The 15606-nt window shown below is 36.8% G+C and overlaps 1 protein-coding gene across 2 annotated transcripts; it reads right to left on the reverse strand.

Annotated features, from left to right (window-relative positions):
- Nucleotides 1-1453: 1453 nt before the first annotated feature.
- Nucleotides 1454-3887, reverse strand: LOC115698131 (aquaporin NIP1-2). Of its 2 annotated transcripts, none has more exons than XM_030625306.2 (5): nucleotides 3498-3887; nucleotides 3025-3249; nucleotides 2465-2662; nucleotides 2093-2154; nucleotides 1454-1961 (listed from the first exon to the last, which is right to left on the reverse strand). In XM_030625306.2, the coding sequence occupies exons 1-5, from the start codon at nucleotides 3507-3509 to the stop codon at nucleotides 1742-1744; spliced, it is 717 nt and encodes a 238-aa protein (XP_030481166.1). In that variant the 5' UTR covers nucleotides 3510-3887; the 3' UTR covers nucleotides 1454-1741. The 2 variants fall into 2 exon arrangements, with proteins under 2 accessions (XP_030481166.1, XP_030481165.1); XM_030625305.2 differs by having other exon boundaries at nucleotides 3418-3878.
- Between the last annotated feature and the right edge of the window lie 11719 nt (nucleotides 3888-15606).

A 15606-nucleotide genomic window follows, 5' to 3' on the forward strand; every position in this document is an offset into this window, starting at 1 on the left:
AATTATTTGTGCTGTCTCCTAATTTTTTTGGAGTAGGAAGCACTTATGCAAACTTAGATCTGACTCGGGGGACTGGGACATTGATTTGATTAGTGGGTTATTTTCACCTGAAGAAGCTACTGCCATTCTCTCTATCCTTTGGCCTTCCATTTTGACTTGGGATAAATTAATTTGGGGTATGATAGCTCTGATTTTTATTCAGTAGAGTTGTTATTGGTTGGCCATTCAAAAGTTGGGGTTGGGTTGTGCATCTTCTTCAATTTGATTCTCAGGGTGGTGGAAAAAAGTTTGGTCTCTTAATTTACCGCAAAATGTGAAGACGTTTACCTAGCGAATTTCATGTAACTGGATTCCTACTAAATGTAATCTGACCAAGCATGGTCGTCTGACAAACGAGGTATGTCCTGTTTGCAATTTTCACTTAGAAATAACCCACCATGCTTTATGGGGTTGTCCTTCTTTAGCTGATTGTCGTAAACTTTGTGGTGTTCCTTTGAGTAATCTCTTGTTACTTGTATTGATTTCTATGATTTCATCCTCAAGTTTCGTGATCCATTGCTCGTGGCCTCATTAGAATTGATTTTAGTTGTTCTGTGGAGAATATGGTTCAGGAGAAATAAAAAGGTACATAACGACAAGTTGCTCCCTCCAAACAATGTTGTTTCTTAGGGTCGTGAATATCTTGCTGATTTTTTGAATTTGGATATGGCTCCAAATGGTCCTCTCTCAACTGGAAACCCACCCTACTCTTTGTTTGCTTCCTTGAACTATATTTGGGATCTGCCTGCTTTGGGGTATGTGAAAGTTAACGTTGATGTCGCCCTTAATTACAATAATGGAAGATGTGGTTTGGGAATGGTGGCCTGTGATTCCAAGGGTGAGGTTTTGGCTTCTGCTGTTTGGCACTTGTTGGGTAGTTTCTTTCCTGAAATGACAGAAGCTTTAGCACTAAAAAAATGAAGCCATTCAATGCCACTTGTTGGTTTTTCAGATTGTGCAATTTGATTCTCATTGTTTGAATGTGATTCTGAAGTTTAATAACCAGGTTTCTTTAGTTTTTGCTTTGGATTTAGTTTTATGAGGCATAATTTGTTTGTTTTTCACTCTGTCAGTCTTTCTTTTTGTCCTAAATCTATAAATCTATTGTCCATTTCTTAGCTAAATATGTCTTGTAGGAAGTTATTAGCAAGGTTTAGTGGCCTTATTCTATTTACAATCTTATTTTTAGTGAGATAAATTAATTCAGTGAGCTTCTCCTCCCCTTTTGCGATTGAAAGGTGGTCTTTGGGAGTTTTTTCTCAAACAAAATTAATATTCTAACTTAGTAATAAATAAAAAGTTTGAGAGCAAGAAATAGTTAGGAGATAAAAGACTAATTTTAATTATTAAATTGAAGGACATTTAAAGACAAAATCAAAAGTGAGGAGAGAAAAGACTAATTTTCTAAAGCAAATTACAGAAAAGAACAAAAGGGAGACATTTTCATTCATATCACTTGCTTTTTTTTTTGCTTAACATTCATATCACTTGCTGTGGCTTGATACGGGCATAAACATTGGTAGCACATAATTTTTCCACAATTTTGAGCAACAGTTAAAAATAACCTAATAGAAAAGAAATGGTCAGAAAGCTGGTCTAGCTAGTAGCTGGCTTCAGTGCTTTGTATTAATTAATAAAGAGAGAGAAAGGATCGCAGCATTTGTTTGACTTGTCCTTTGGTCTCCACTGCTACATCTTTTGATCAACCGGAATTCTCACGCCTTAGACTTTTTAAGAAAGAACCACTCTTGGTGATCTCTCTAAGTGGTTTGTTGGTGAACCTGATTAAGTTATAGACCCAAGCTCCAGCTATGGCTCCAAGAGTTGGTGAAACAAGATAAATCCAAAGTCCTTTATACCGGGTTGCCACAATTGCTGGACCCAAGCTTCTTGCTGGGTTCATTGATGCTCCAGATATTGGCCTATTTAAAAGCCCAACCCATTACATTAGAATATAATCATGACCCTTAATTAGTTTTACACGTAACAATTTTCAAGAAAATACGATAATTTTGGTTCAAAATAAAATTAAAAAACATATAAGTCGTCTTACCCTGCAAACATCACATTCAGTAAAACAGTAGAGCCCACAGCCAGCCCAGCAAGTTCTCCTATCTACAGATGAAAATAAATTAAATTAATTAATATTAAATACGAAATGTGTGTTTAATGATACATACACATGTCCAATGTAGACAAATATTAGCAAAAATAATTCACCTGTCTGTCACCGTATCATTCAAATAATAATCCAATAATAAATATATTATTCAAAGTTAACTCTTGGAAGATATTGGACAAAAGATTAAAAAATATACATAGAATTAGACCAATGAGTTGTGTTAGAAGAGTTAAGCTAACTCCCTAACCTAACTATATCAGACGTGTTTTTTTAATAATAACAAAGAAAAATAATAAGACTAACCGCTCTGTTATCAGTAGAAACACCAGACACAACAAACATAAGGTAAAATGTTATGACGAATTCAAGCACAAACGACTGCATATCAGAGCCTGTGGGAAGTGTTCCAAAGAAATGATCTTGTTTTCCTGTAAATAATAGCCGAAGCGTACCACTAGCTAGAGTTGATCCAAGAACTTGAGCTAGTACATAAGCAGGTACCTATACAAATCAAACAACACACTATTATTACCACCATATAAATTTAATCTTATAGGAACTCTGGATGTAATCCTATTTTAATAAAGTCTCTGGCCTTCTTGAATTGTTCTCTTTTTGATTAAATTTAAATATTAAAGGAAGAGAGAAATCCAGTTTTTATTACAATAGGTTATAGGACATGACTTGTAGAATAAAAATGGGTAATTGTACAGAAAGCATTGGGGTATAGTATTAGAATTGCGTTAATTAAATAAGATAAGACTCGTTGAAAATTTTGTTTTAGTTGATGTCACTTTGGGTCGACATTTTCTTATTCTACACACAAGCTTCACATAATCAAGTTTTGGTTAGAACATGCTTACCTGTTTCAGTGGAAATCTCCTAGTAGTGGCAAAAGCAATTGTGACCGCAGGATTGAAATGGGCACCAGAGATATGACCAACCGAGTAAACCATTACCATCACTACTAATCCCCAAACTATAGATATTCCGGGAAAAGTCACAACTTTATCTTCAGCCAAATTTACCACCACCGAGGCACAACCAGCAAATACAAGAAAATAGGTACCCAAAACCTCAGCTAACAACTGGATATAAGTAAAAAAAAACAAGAGATCATGATTAATTATTAATCAACGTTGTAACACACAAGAATAACACACCACATACATATAATGAGTTAAACATCTGATGAAAGCTCTCATCTTAGAAAAGTGGAAGAAGAAGAGTAACCCATATGATTAAAAAGGTGTGACCTTTTGTATGAATGGTACTGAGACACATGGTATCCCTGAATCTGAGTTGGTCTTAGAGGAAGAGTTTTGATTGGGCTCACCATCTTTAACATTCAAAACATGGTGTCCATTACTTGAAATCTCCGCCATGATATGAGTTGGTTTTCACACAAACCAAAGAAAAGAAGCTCAAAGATGGTTGGGGAAAGATAATTTAGAGTAGAGAAAAGGGAAGTCTGTCCTCTTCTGATTTTCCAAAACCTTTGAGTGAGCAAAGCCCAGATGGGCAAACTCCAATATATATATATGCCCACACAACGTCCTAAAAGAATGGAAAAAGTTAAGTACAGTGGTGATTTTGACCAAATATGAATACGTTTATTTTATTTTATTTTTTTCTTTGGCTATCTTTTATGGTTGTGTCAAAAAGAAAGAGAAGAAAAGTATTTATAAGAAGAAGGCGTTGAAAAATGTGACAATTAATAACTTTATAGAGCAGAAGGCATTGAAGGCTGGCTGAGTGCCTCAACTACCCACCGGAAATACCGAAACATGAATAAGAATGCCTTTCAGATAAGTCTTCATACCGATTATTAATTATAACAACTGTTTATTAATTACGGTGTTATACAAAAATATTAATTAATAAAAACAACAAAATGAAAATTATAAAGAAAACAAGGTAAAAGAACATAAAAATAATACCAAAAAAAACCAAAAACAAAAACTAATAAAAGTACAATATAAAAATAATATTATAACATCAAAACATGTTTTCTGTAAATAAAATTTTAAAATTATAAAAAAAAATTAGGGAAAAAAACAAAAAAATACAAAAAAGGAAAAAAAATTACAAAAATACTTTGGGCCGGCCCATTAAACATTTATACAGTCCACATACAAATATTTACAAAAATACCACATGCACTAAGCCTTCAGCTGTACAGAGCGAACCATGAAGATGAAAATACGCGCTCGTTTCAAAACTGCAAAACAACCAAAATGAAACCAAAACGAGAAAAATACAACTATTAATTCAATTGATCTGATTCAAATAAAACTGATGAAAAAGCACAATGACCACAACTATATTAAATTGAATTAAGTGTTGTGGTTTTTCAAGTTGATTTACAGTTGCATCATTATTTTATATTAGTTTAATTCAATTGTTTGCAAGAATTTATTTTGGAAATAAGAAAAGGAGAAAACACTTTGAGAAATAGTTAGTTTCTGAAATAAATTTAAACGTTTCTTAATAGTTTCATTTTAGTTTTATTATAGTTTATTAACAGCAATAAATATAAATTGTAAATAAACAAGTATACAAACTATAATAAAACTATAAAAAAACTAAAAACAAACTGACAAGCAGAAACAACTCTACGAATATAAACTACAAACATCTAAATCGAATTGTTACCTAAAAAAGAACAGCAAACAACTATACCTAATAATATTCCCAAAACACATCATACATAAACATATTAAACTATTAAAAAACTAGAAAAAAAAAAAAAACTAAAACCCACTGATTAGAGACACTAAAACAAAAACAAATGTTTCAAAATATCTAAAAAAAACTAGAAACACAAACAGAACATAAAACACAACAAAAATGAAACGAAAGTAATAAGAAACAAACTAAAATGCCAAACCCAAGAACAAAATAAAATTGATTAAACAAAATTAAAGTCTTAAAAATCCAAAGAAAACCAAACGAAATTTTAAAATGAAAAACCTAAAATATCACAAACCAGAAAAAACCAAAACGATGAAATGGAAATACAAGAAAATGTTTAAAATGGGGGGAAACGAAAATGAAACCGAAAACAAACCTCGCTCGAACAAGAAAGACCAACATTATTGTTTTTCCCATAAACATCTTCAGCCATTTTTTCTTGCACACGGACCTTTGTTTTCTTCTTAGGAGGAGCTCTCCCACGCTTCGTTAATGGAGGAGCAAAATCAGAGTCTTCCTCCTCAATAAAAGGACGTTTTCCCTTAGCTTTATTAGCTAGTGATTTCAAACCCATTTTCAATTTTTTTTTTGAACAGGGGAAGGAGATGAAGAAGAACGGGTCACATCCATTTTATATAAAGATTGGGAAACAAAAAGAAAGAGAGAAAAAGGTTATGGGATGGTTTAGTGGGAGTTGAAAAAATTTGGAAGAACAAAAATGAGAGGGAAAATGGTTGAGGAATCGTGGGGAGTTAAAGGTTCAACAATGGAGGTTATTTGTTATTTCAAAAAAAAAAAAAAACTGAAATGAAATAAAAAAATCAAAGGAAAACAAAAGAAAAAGAGAGAGGGAAGTGATTGAGGGATGCATGATGGTTGATAGGTGAGTTGACGTGACTGGTGCATAGATGTGATGTGTATGTGGTATATGTGTAATAAAATATAAAGAAAAGGTAAAAAAGTTGCTTTAACCGTGTGTAGGTTTATATGTAATAAAGTGTGTAATTTGTATTTTTGGTGTAAAAATTTCAAAAAATTAACATTTCCTAAAACATTAATTTTGTATTTATTTTTAACTTGCTTGGTCTCTTTTAGTATTTTAAAATATATTCTAGGTTAATTAACAATTTTTTCCTTGAACTTTAATATGTATTAAATCATGTCCCTGAATCTTTTTTGCAGTTAAAAATTCCTCCTGAACTAATAAGATTGTTAGATTTAAAGACTTTTGTCTAATTTTAGTAAAAAAATTCTAACATGGATAAAAGTTCAGCGGCATGATTTAGTACATATAAAATTTTGAGGAACATGATTTGATAGATATCAAAGTCTAGAAAGTATGGTTTACTGGTTTAGTACATAAACAATCACTGAAACAGTAAAATTGAATGAAATTAGACAAAAGTCCTAAAATCTAACAATCTCAATAGTTCAGGGGAAATTTTTAACAGCAAAAAAAGTTCCGAAAACATGATTTGATATATGTCAAAGTTCCAGATGAAAAATTGTAATTTTTTTATAACCGTATGTAATTATGATTCTCGTTTACATAAAAAAAATTCCCTATATATGTCTTATTTGTGGGGCTGGCCGCTGGCTCCGCCGATTTTAGTAAGAAAATATATGGGTTGGTAAAGAACAAAAACAGAATATTTTGTAGGGAGTCTTGTATTTCTATGATCTTTGCTTGTTTTATTCAGTGTTAATATCTATATATATGGATGTTCTGTCTTAACTATGCTGTACAGATACAACAATCAAGCAACATGCTTAAATATTAATTTCCGAACACAATCCTATATTCTAATCACGTTAGTAAAAATAGTTTCATGTAAAACTAAATTATATTTAAATAGATTCTTCGCAAAATAAAAAAATTGGATCAACATAAGATAGTATACTTGAAGCTATTAATGGAATGGGCAAAAAAAAAAAAAAATTGGATCTTCCTATATATAATACATATTTTCTGTGAGAGATTCGTTTTCTTTTATAGAGAAAATTGAATAGTAGAAAACATAACGTAAGTGTGTTATCGTTAATCTTTTATTATAATTTTTTAATTAATTTTCGTGCGTGAAATTACATACCGAGATTGTTAAGTAAAAATTTTACATTTAGTATATGAAAAATAAATGTGTTGACCTCATTTTTAGCCAACGGCAACGAGTCGATTTTAATAAGCGATAAGTGATTTATAACAATAGATATATAATAAAGCAATGTAAAGACACAGGAATTTTATAGAGGTTCAGCCCCGAGCAGTTCGGTAATACCTTAATCCTCGTTATTTGTATTGACTTAAGATCAAGGAGAAAGATTCATTTTCTTATAGCTCTGACAACAGTATCTCTGAATGTATAATTCTTAGGTAACATATTTAGGGTATAGTCTTAGCTCAACTGCTTTTCGACCTATTGCCCAGTGAATATGCATCACTATTTATAGGGCTAGTAAGTTGGAGAGGAAGAGTTTCCCCTCTCGTTACAATGCGTATAAACAGAAAAATCATGGGATCAATGCTGAATAGAAGGATCGTGGGGTTGAGGCTGAATACACTGATAGTGGGATTGTGTGTATGCCATATCCACGTAAATTGCGCCTTAAGTTATAGGGATTGTGCTGATGACTCACGATGCGAAAGCTGAATTTGCTAAGTGTTAGTCGCTCTGCGCGAATTGCTGAATACTTTGCTCTGGGCATGCCAGCGAGATATCTTGCTCAGACTATGCTTCCCGAGCATATGTTCCAAGTGGATTCCACGTGTCACCATTCATGTGATGCCACGTCAGAGTGCAAAATTGGGATAACATTTGCCCCCAGGTCTGTACGGGACTTCTGAAGTTGCGTGTAGACTTCATCCGAGTTGCTTCTGCTGTTGGATGGCGACACGTGTCAAGCGTGACTGTCCGAGAGTCGATGTGAGGCTGACTGGGCGTCCCTTCAATTTTTGGCTAATAAATGCTCTGACAATTAATATTTCGAAATCCGATTTTCTCTCTCCACGGCTGACGGCTGCAATTGATTATTTCTTATTTCCCATATTCGCTTTCAAGGAGCGAAACTTAGGCGTCTGAGGTTCCTTTGAGATGATTACCTCTTTTCGTGACTTGCCTATAAATATCAAACAACATTGGCACATAAACTAATTTTCATCACCCTTCTTTGCTAAGTAAGCTTTAGAGCGAAAAGAGAGATTCTTGGCTTCAAGGTTGCTGAAGAGTCTTCATACAAACTGCTTGTTGGATTGACGTTGCTCGAACCCAGACATCTAACTCTCAAGTAAGTTTTTGATTTCCTTTATGCTTATCTTTGCATGTTTACATTTCAAATGTACCTTCGACTTTGCTGTAGAAAATGTCTAGGAAACCCTAGGTCTAAAAACTTCTGCGATCCTTCTTTATCATGTCTTCGTACGATTTTATAGTCATAATGCTTGGTTCTGAACTGCGTAACGTCTGTCTTTCATCTTGCTTATTCTAAGCTTCATGAACTTTTTTGCCATAACTTGAGAAAATTTTTGACTTCTTGAGTTCTGACTTTTCTTCAAACATAATCGTTCTTTAATCTGTTGAGTACTCCTGGTCGGCATATTTGCTTGTTTATCGTTCGATATTCCGACCAAACACTCATCTTGTGTGTTGTCTTTTGAAGATGAACTGAGGTGAGTCTTGGGAAAAAAGACATCAGATCGACCAGGACCTGCTTCAACTTCTGCACGAGGATCATCCTCATCTTTGTTCTAGCCCACCTTCCTCCAGTGAAGGACATTCTCCAACTCTTGTAACCAGCTATAAAATGATGGCTCGTACAAAGAAAACCACGCATTTGGTTGACGCATCTGATCCTTAAGTGGCTCGGCACACCACTTTGCCTAGCGCCGAACAGGATCCAGCCGTCCAGATGGAGGGGGATCATGAAGGGGACGCTGAGGTCCAAGAGATCGAGGAGCTGGACGATGTATGTCCTGGCAGTCCCTCTGAGGCGGAGGAAGAGGTAGAGGTTGAACCCCCAAACTACGGGGAGTACAACGAAGCTGGGGAGCCAGTCGATGCTGACGGAGACGTCCTGGTTGAGGGCGTGGACTACGTCAGTGAGGAACTTGCTGCTGCGGTTCCTCACATAAGGCAGGGTGCCTTGGGCGCCACGTGGGTAAGCCCTCCGTCCAAGGTTACTGAGGCGTGCCTTCGAACACTTGACTAGGGCGGATACTTGGGCAAGCTGGATTGCTACATTCCCGCCCACAACAATCGTGCCACAAACCCTAAAAGGGGGATGTGCGCCTGGTCGGGTGCCCATGGTCAGCAAGGGGCGTTGATGCCTTTGCATCAATACTTCAAGGATGTGGTGGACTTCTTTGGCCTCTGCCCGCCCCAGTTCACTCCAAAGGGCATTAAATATTTATCTGCCCTCTTCGTCCTCTACGCTTCCAAGGAGTGGGGTACTCCTTCTCCTCACGAAGTTTCCTGGTACTTTGATTTGAAGTCCACCCCCAAGCAAGGCAGGTTGGGGTACTTCTACTTCTCTCAACCATGCTTCAAGTGGTTGACGGGCATGGACGATACGACCATCAGCAAGATTGGGCGTTTTGCTGATGAGTACTTCATGGTGGATGGCTCGGGCATCACTCTGTAATAACCCAATAAGCCTTATGGTAAGTAATAGGGATTTACAATTATATTATGGATTAATCAGGTTATAAGTGGGATTATGATCTTACTAATCTAGTTCAACATAAATTTTAAATTTGCTATAAGTGAGTAAATAAGCGTAATTTATAAACTACGGAGATTTATATAGTATGTCTGAATGTAATATAAGATAAATGTGGAATAAAAATATTTGCAGGTTTGGCGACCTTGGAGACTCGATCGGGGGCCAAAAATGTCATAACATGTTTAATTATTAGTTTTAATGGGAATATTGTGATTAGTTGATAGTGTATGTATTGGGGTAATAAGGAGTATGTAGAATTTAACTTAGCCCCCTAGAAGTATAGATTTCTTAATGGCTAAGAAATAATAAAATAATTATTAATAATAAAGTTTTTATTAATATTATTATTATTATTATCCTTTTTTTTATTATTATTATTATATTAAAATTTAAAGTTATCTGTATATATATTAAAACTTTGAAAAAGAAAAAAAAACTAAACCTATCCTATCTCTCTCGCTCCCTCTTCGTGCCACAAGAACCACCACCATCCTCATCCTTTTTTCTTCAATTTTTAGCCTAAAACAAGCTCTAGCAGCAGCTGTGAGCATAGGTAAGTTCAAGGAAAAAGAAATTTGAGGTAAGGTTTTACTTCTCCTTAAGTTTCAAGCTTGAGTTATAGGTTTAAAGGGTTGAAATTTTATTCTGTGATTGATGGGGTTTAATTGAGCCTTGTGTTTTGTTTTTATGATGTTTTAGGATTATTTGTAATGCTTATTTGGTAGGTTTGATAGTTGTGGGGTGGAAAAGCAGCAAGCTTGAGTTTTAAGCTCAAAGCTTGAGCTTTAATGGCACTTTTGATTTAAGGGCATGGTTTTGATTTCTGTTACGTTGGAACTGTTATATGGATGATATATATGTGTCATACGAAGTTTGGAATGAATTGGTTAGGTTTTGAGTTAGTTTGGAGAGTTTAAAGTTGAAGAAAATCGTGTTCCTGGCAGTTCAGAACCGGAATTCTGGATATACCAACTCGAATTCCGTTTGGTTAGTTTTCGGAAAAGTTGAATTTCGTATTTTGGCCATAACTTTTCACTCGGGTGTCTGTTTTGTACGTTCTGTATATCGTTTCGAAGCTTGCAACGAGCTCTATGATATGGTGTATATTTCAGAGCCAAAATATAAGTTTCATTTTAGTGAATTTTTACCTCGAGGTTTGGTAAGAAACCCTAGGTATTCCTTTACAGTTATTAGGCAGTGTTTTAGGATAAACACTTATTGGTTTATCATCGTTATGACATAGGGCCCGGGATGATCGATCGTTCTCCAAGCAGGTCGGCCAACATACCTAAACCAGAATTTGAGGTAAGAAAAGTATTAAATATTGTATAAGGTTAATGTTATGATTGTTACAGTTTTGATTAAGATCGAAATCTCGGTATACGTTATTGTGACTTAATCTTAATCGAGGTTAACGATATGAATTGGATGTGACTCAATTATGATCGAGGGAAATAATAGGAAACAATGATCATCGTTGTGACTCGATTATAATCGAGGGAAATGATATGAAACGATTATCATCGTTGTGACTCGATTATGATCGAGGGGAATGATAGGAAACGATTATTATCATTCAGACTCGATTATAATCGAGGATAATGATATGAAATGATTATTATCGTTGTGACTCGATTATGATCGAGTAAAAGAAACGGTCATTATCGTTATGAGTAGTTACTCCTTAAACCGCGGATAGGTTTCTTACTAATCGTTTGCTATATCGGGCAACGATAGTGACATATATAGCTCATGGGTAACGAGTGGTAAGGGTACTTTATGAGGTACCGGGATTGTGTGATTACGAGGTTGTGAGATGGCTTAAGTGTGTTGTTATATGATGAGTTGTAATTGAATATATTATGTTATAGAGTGACTGAATCATTGTTATATTGCTTGTGAAGTTAATCCCTTTTCTTGTATTGATGCATGATTAGAGTGCTTTATTAAGTACTGAGATTGAGTGGATATGTTAATGTGTGAACTGGAGTGCTTTATGAAGCATTGAAAGTAAGTGTTAACAATACTATATGATTAGGGTGTTTTTTGAAACACTGAGGTTATTGATTATGTATAACTATAAATACTCTTAATTTTGTAACAAGTTTGCTCGTATAGACGTTGAATTGTATATGTACGTTGAAAGAGAATGATCTCTTGGTATGTATAATCCGTGGTACTATAATTTACTATTATTTTCCATGATTTTCTATATCTAGTAGCTTTTCTTGTTGAGTCACTGTTACTCACGAGTACTTCATGGTGCAGGTAAGAAGATTAGCAGTTCTGGTCGGCCATGGGTCAGAGGTCTCTTAGCAGTGTACATATCAACCGTGTTGTCTTGGTTTTCGTGAAGCAGGATCAACCCTTTTCTATGATTGGATGTATAACCTATTCTTGTTCTAATGGATTTGTAATTAGTTATAAAAGAATTTTATTAGCAGGGGATCCCCGTATTACGGCAGTGTTTAAAATGGAAGTCTTTATGTTGAATTTAATTAAAGGTTTTAATTAAACCGCACTTTTTCTAAAAATTTATAGATTAGTAATAATAATAAGTTTATAAAAGCACGCAGGTGGCGTCCCTGAGAGTCAGGGCGTTACACACTCGCACTCGGTTCTAGCAGATTCCGACATATCACTACCCTCCCCTCACTCTTGCTCTTAGGGATTGAGCTCAAAAACTTGCCCAACTGCTGGGGGAAGAGCGGAATATTATCCAATTGACCTCTGAAGATAACTTTGTGAGGTACGGGCTCTATTCAAAGGACTTTGTTCCTAAGTCGGTGATGGTGAAGAAAAGGAAGTCTGGTGCTGGACGGGCGGAACGAGTTGATTCAACTGAAGCGCGAGGCTAAGTTGAAGGGAGGTGCAAGGGCCAAGCAGTATGCTCAGGAGCCCTTGAATCCTGAAGATGAAGCCGAGGAAGAGTAGGTGACTCCACTGAAGAGGAAGAAGAAACTCCAGGCCCCGCCCAGTCCTGTTGAACATGCGATTCGCATAAGGGAGCCCATTTCACCTATTCGGCCATCCCCTCTCGTGTTCGGAAAAGGGAAAGCTGTTATGTTTGAAATAAGATCGATGTCAGGTGATGATGGACTTCTAAGTTTTGTTCGGGCAGTCACCTTGCATATTACTTTGTCCTATTTTTGAGCTTCTTGATTTTTATGCCTCATATCTGTTTGTGATGTCTGTTTTCTAACCATGTTGTTTTTCGTTCTGTACAGACATGTCTTGGCAGATGTTTGAGGCTCTAAAGAAGAGAATGGGCGGAAGCTCTAGCGCCTCTCCTTCGGCTAAGAGGTCTAAGGGCAGTGAGGGGTCCTCTTCTAATGCAAAAGAGGCCTGCTGGGGAGGTCATTGATCTTTCTGAGGAGCTAACTACCACAAACCCCTCTACCCCCAAAGCTGCTAAGTCCAAGGAGTCTCAGGGAGGGAGCATTGACAGGTCTGGACCACCGAAGGTTGGGTCTGTACTGGTCAGGATTGATCCTGAATGGGTCCGGGCACCTACTCCACCTTTGCCGGTGCTTCTAGAGGCCAAGAAGGGCAAGGAGATGCTGGCCCATTACATGAACCGGCTGGTTCCTAAGATCAGTGAGCAACTAGCTGGTGTTGACAATGACTCTTCTTTGGATATGCTGGTGGGCGGAGTCTTGAAGGAGTTCACCAGGATAAGTATTTTTTTGATACTTCCCTTTAATCTTCCATACTTAGCTCAAATGCTAAAGTTTTTCCTCTGTGCAGGCTAGTCTGAAGTTGGCCTACACTTACTCCCAGGCTAAGTCTGTTGCTTCCAGGAACATGGCTCTGTTCGACACCATGAGGGCGGAGGCGGGCTTGGTCGGGAAGGATGCTAAAGACGCCAGGGCAAAAGTCGGAGCTGTTCGATTGGAGTTGGGTGAAGCCAACAAGAAGCTGTTTGCCTCCCAGAAGAAGATAACTGAGCTGACTAAGGATCTCGAGGTAGCTAACCGTTTTGAGGATACCATCGAGACCTTATCTGTCGAAGTTAACAGTCTTCAGGATGAGAGGACTTCTCTTCAAGCAGTTCTTCATTGGATGAAGGAGGAGAAGGAAGCCAAGGAGGAGGAGCTTTTGGCTGAGGTGGCAAGGTTGAAAGAAAAGGTCAATGCCTTGGAGACAGCCAGTCTTGGGCTCTTCTTTGAATTTTGGAAGGCTAATCCTCAGGCCAACTTTGACTACTTGGGTGATGCTAAGGACATGTACCTTGAGTTCTGCGCGTCCCAAGTGGCCTATGGCAGAACTGAGGCAGCTGCTTCAACATCCGGTCAGACTGCTGATGTACCTCCTATTCAAACAACAGATCCTCCAGCTCTAGTTGGCCCAGAAGAATCGAACCAAGAGCCTGGGACTCCAGATGTTCAAACACTTCCCCTTTTATTTCTTTGTTTTTTTATTTTTTTTATATCTTATTCCGCCTCAGGGCCTTTTCTAAGACATCATGACCGGCCTAGCAGTCATTAAACTTGGAATTATTTTTCATTTTTTGGACAACAGACTGACCGGGCAGCTTTTAATCCCGGTATTATGTGCTTTTGTTATCCTTAATGAATTTCATTCTCTGTTTATAATTGTCGTGCAATTGTGATTGTTTTATTTTTACCAAATGCTTTGTACAGGTATAGGTGCCCCCCAAGTGACCGAGCAGACGTATGACTCTTGGTCACTTGTCTTTTTACAAATATACTGTTTATCTGCTCGGTGTTTTGGGTTTGACCAAAGCTTTTGTATGCATTGTATGGTAAATTAGAAACGTGCTGATAATTTCGACTCAATCTGAATTTTGAAATAACTATTTTTATTCATTTATTGATCGAAAAGTCTATTTGTTACCGTAGTAACTTACATCAGAGCTATTTGATCTAATCTGATCTTTTAGCTTAACATGAGATAAAACAAATTGCAGACATAAGAAACTGTACTTTAAAGTGGTCACCCGACCTGAGTACTTTGTTTCTTTTATCGAAACCTCTGCGCGTAGTCCGCCCAGCAGGCCATTCACTTAAAAACAAATGTTCATTTAGTACTTAAAGTGGTCATCCGACCTGGTACTTTATTGGTAGTATTTTCTTAAATGTTCTCCATTCCAATACCGTGGTACTAGAATGAGTTGCATTTTTTTGTCATACTTACATAATTTGTGTGCTTCGGAGTCGAGAACTTCAACCACTTGATATGGTCCTTCCCAGTTAGGTCCAAGTACACCTGTCGTACTGTCTTTGGTGTTTAGGAATACCCTTCTCAGGACCAAATCTCTCACGAAGAATTTCTGAGCTTTCACTTGTTTTTTGAAATACGAAGCTACTTTTTGTTGATTGGCCATCAACTATAAGTTTGCAGTGGCTCGTCTTTCTTCGATTTCATCAAGTGATTCTGCTAGGAGTATGTGATTGGTACCTTGATCGTACGTCAATCTTCTGTGGGAAGGTGGCTCGAGTTCGACAGGCAACGTAGCTTCATAATCGTATGCCATTGCAAATGGTGTCTGTTCGGTTGCTGTTTTTTCAGTAGTACGGTATGACCATAGAACTACAGGAAGCTCTTCTAGCCAGTTTCCTTTGGCTTCTTCAAGTTTTTTCTTCAGTGTATCCTTCAAGGTTTTGTTGAATGCTTCAACTTGACCATTTGCCTGAGGATGCGCCACTGTGGAGAAACTTTTGATGATACCATGGTTCGCACATAAACCAGTAAAGGATTGGCTGTCGAACTGCTTGCTATTATCTGAGACTATTTTGTACGGTAGTTCGAACATGCATATTATGTTCTTCACAATAAAGTCTTGAACTTTCTTTGATGTAATTGTTGCGAGTGGTTCGACTTCAGTCCACTTAGTAAAGTAATCAACCGCTACCACTGCATACTGCACTCCACCTTTACCTTTGGGTAATTGTCCGATCAGGTCAATCCCCCAAATGGCAAAGGGCCACGGACTTTGCATCTGTGTTAACTCGTTGGGTGGAGCTCTTGGTATCTTTGAAAATCTCTGGCATTTGTCACACTTCTTGACATAG

The sequence above is a fragment of the Cannabis sativa genome, chromosome 7 (genome assembly GCF_029168945.1).
Source record: "Cannabis sativa cultivar Pink pepper isolate KNU-18-1 chromosome 7, ASM2916894v1, whole genome shotgun sequence".
NCBI classification, from domain to species: domain Eukaryota; kingdom Viridiplantae; phylum Streptophyta; class Magnoliopsida; order Rosales; family Cannabaceae; genus Cannabis; species Cannabis sativa.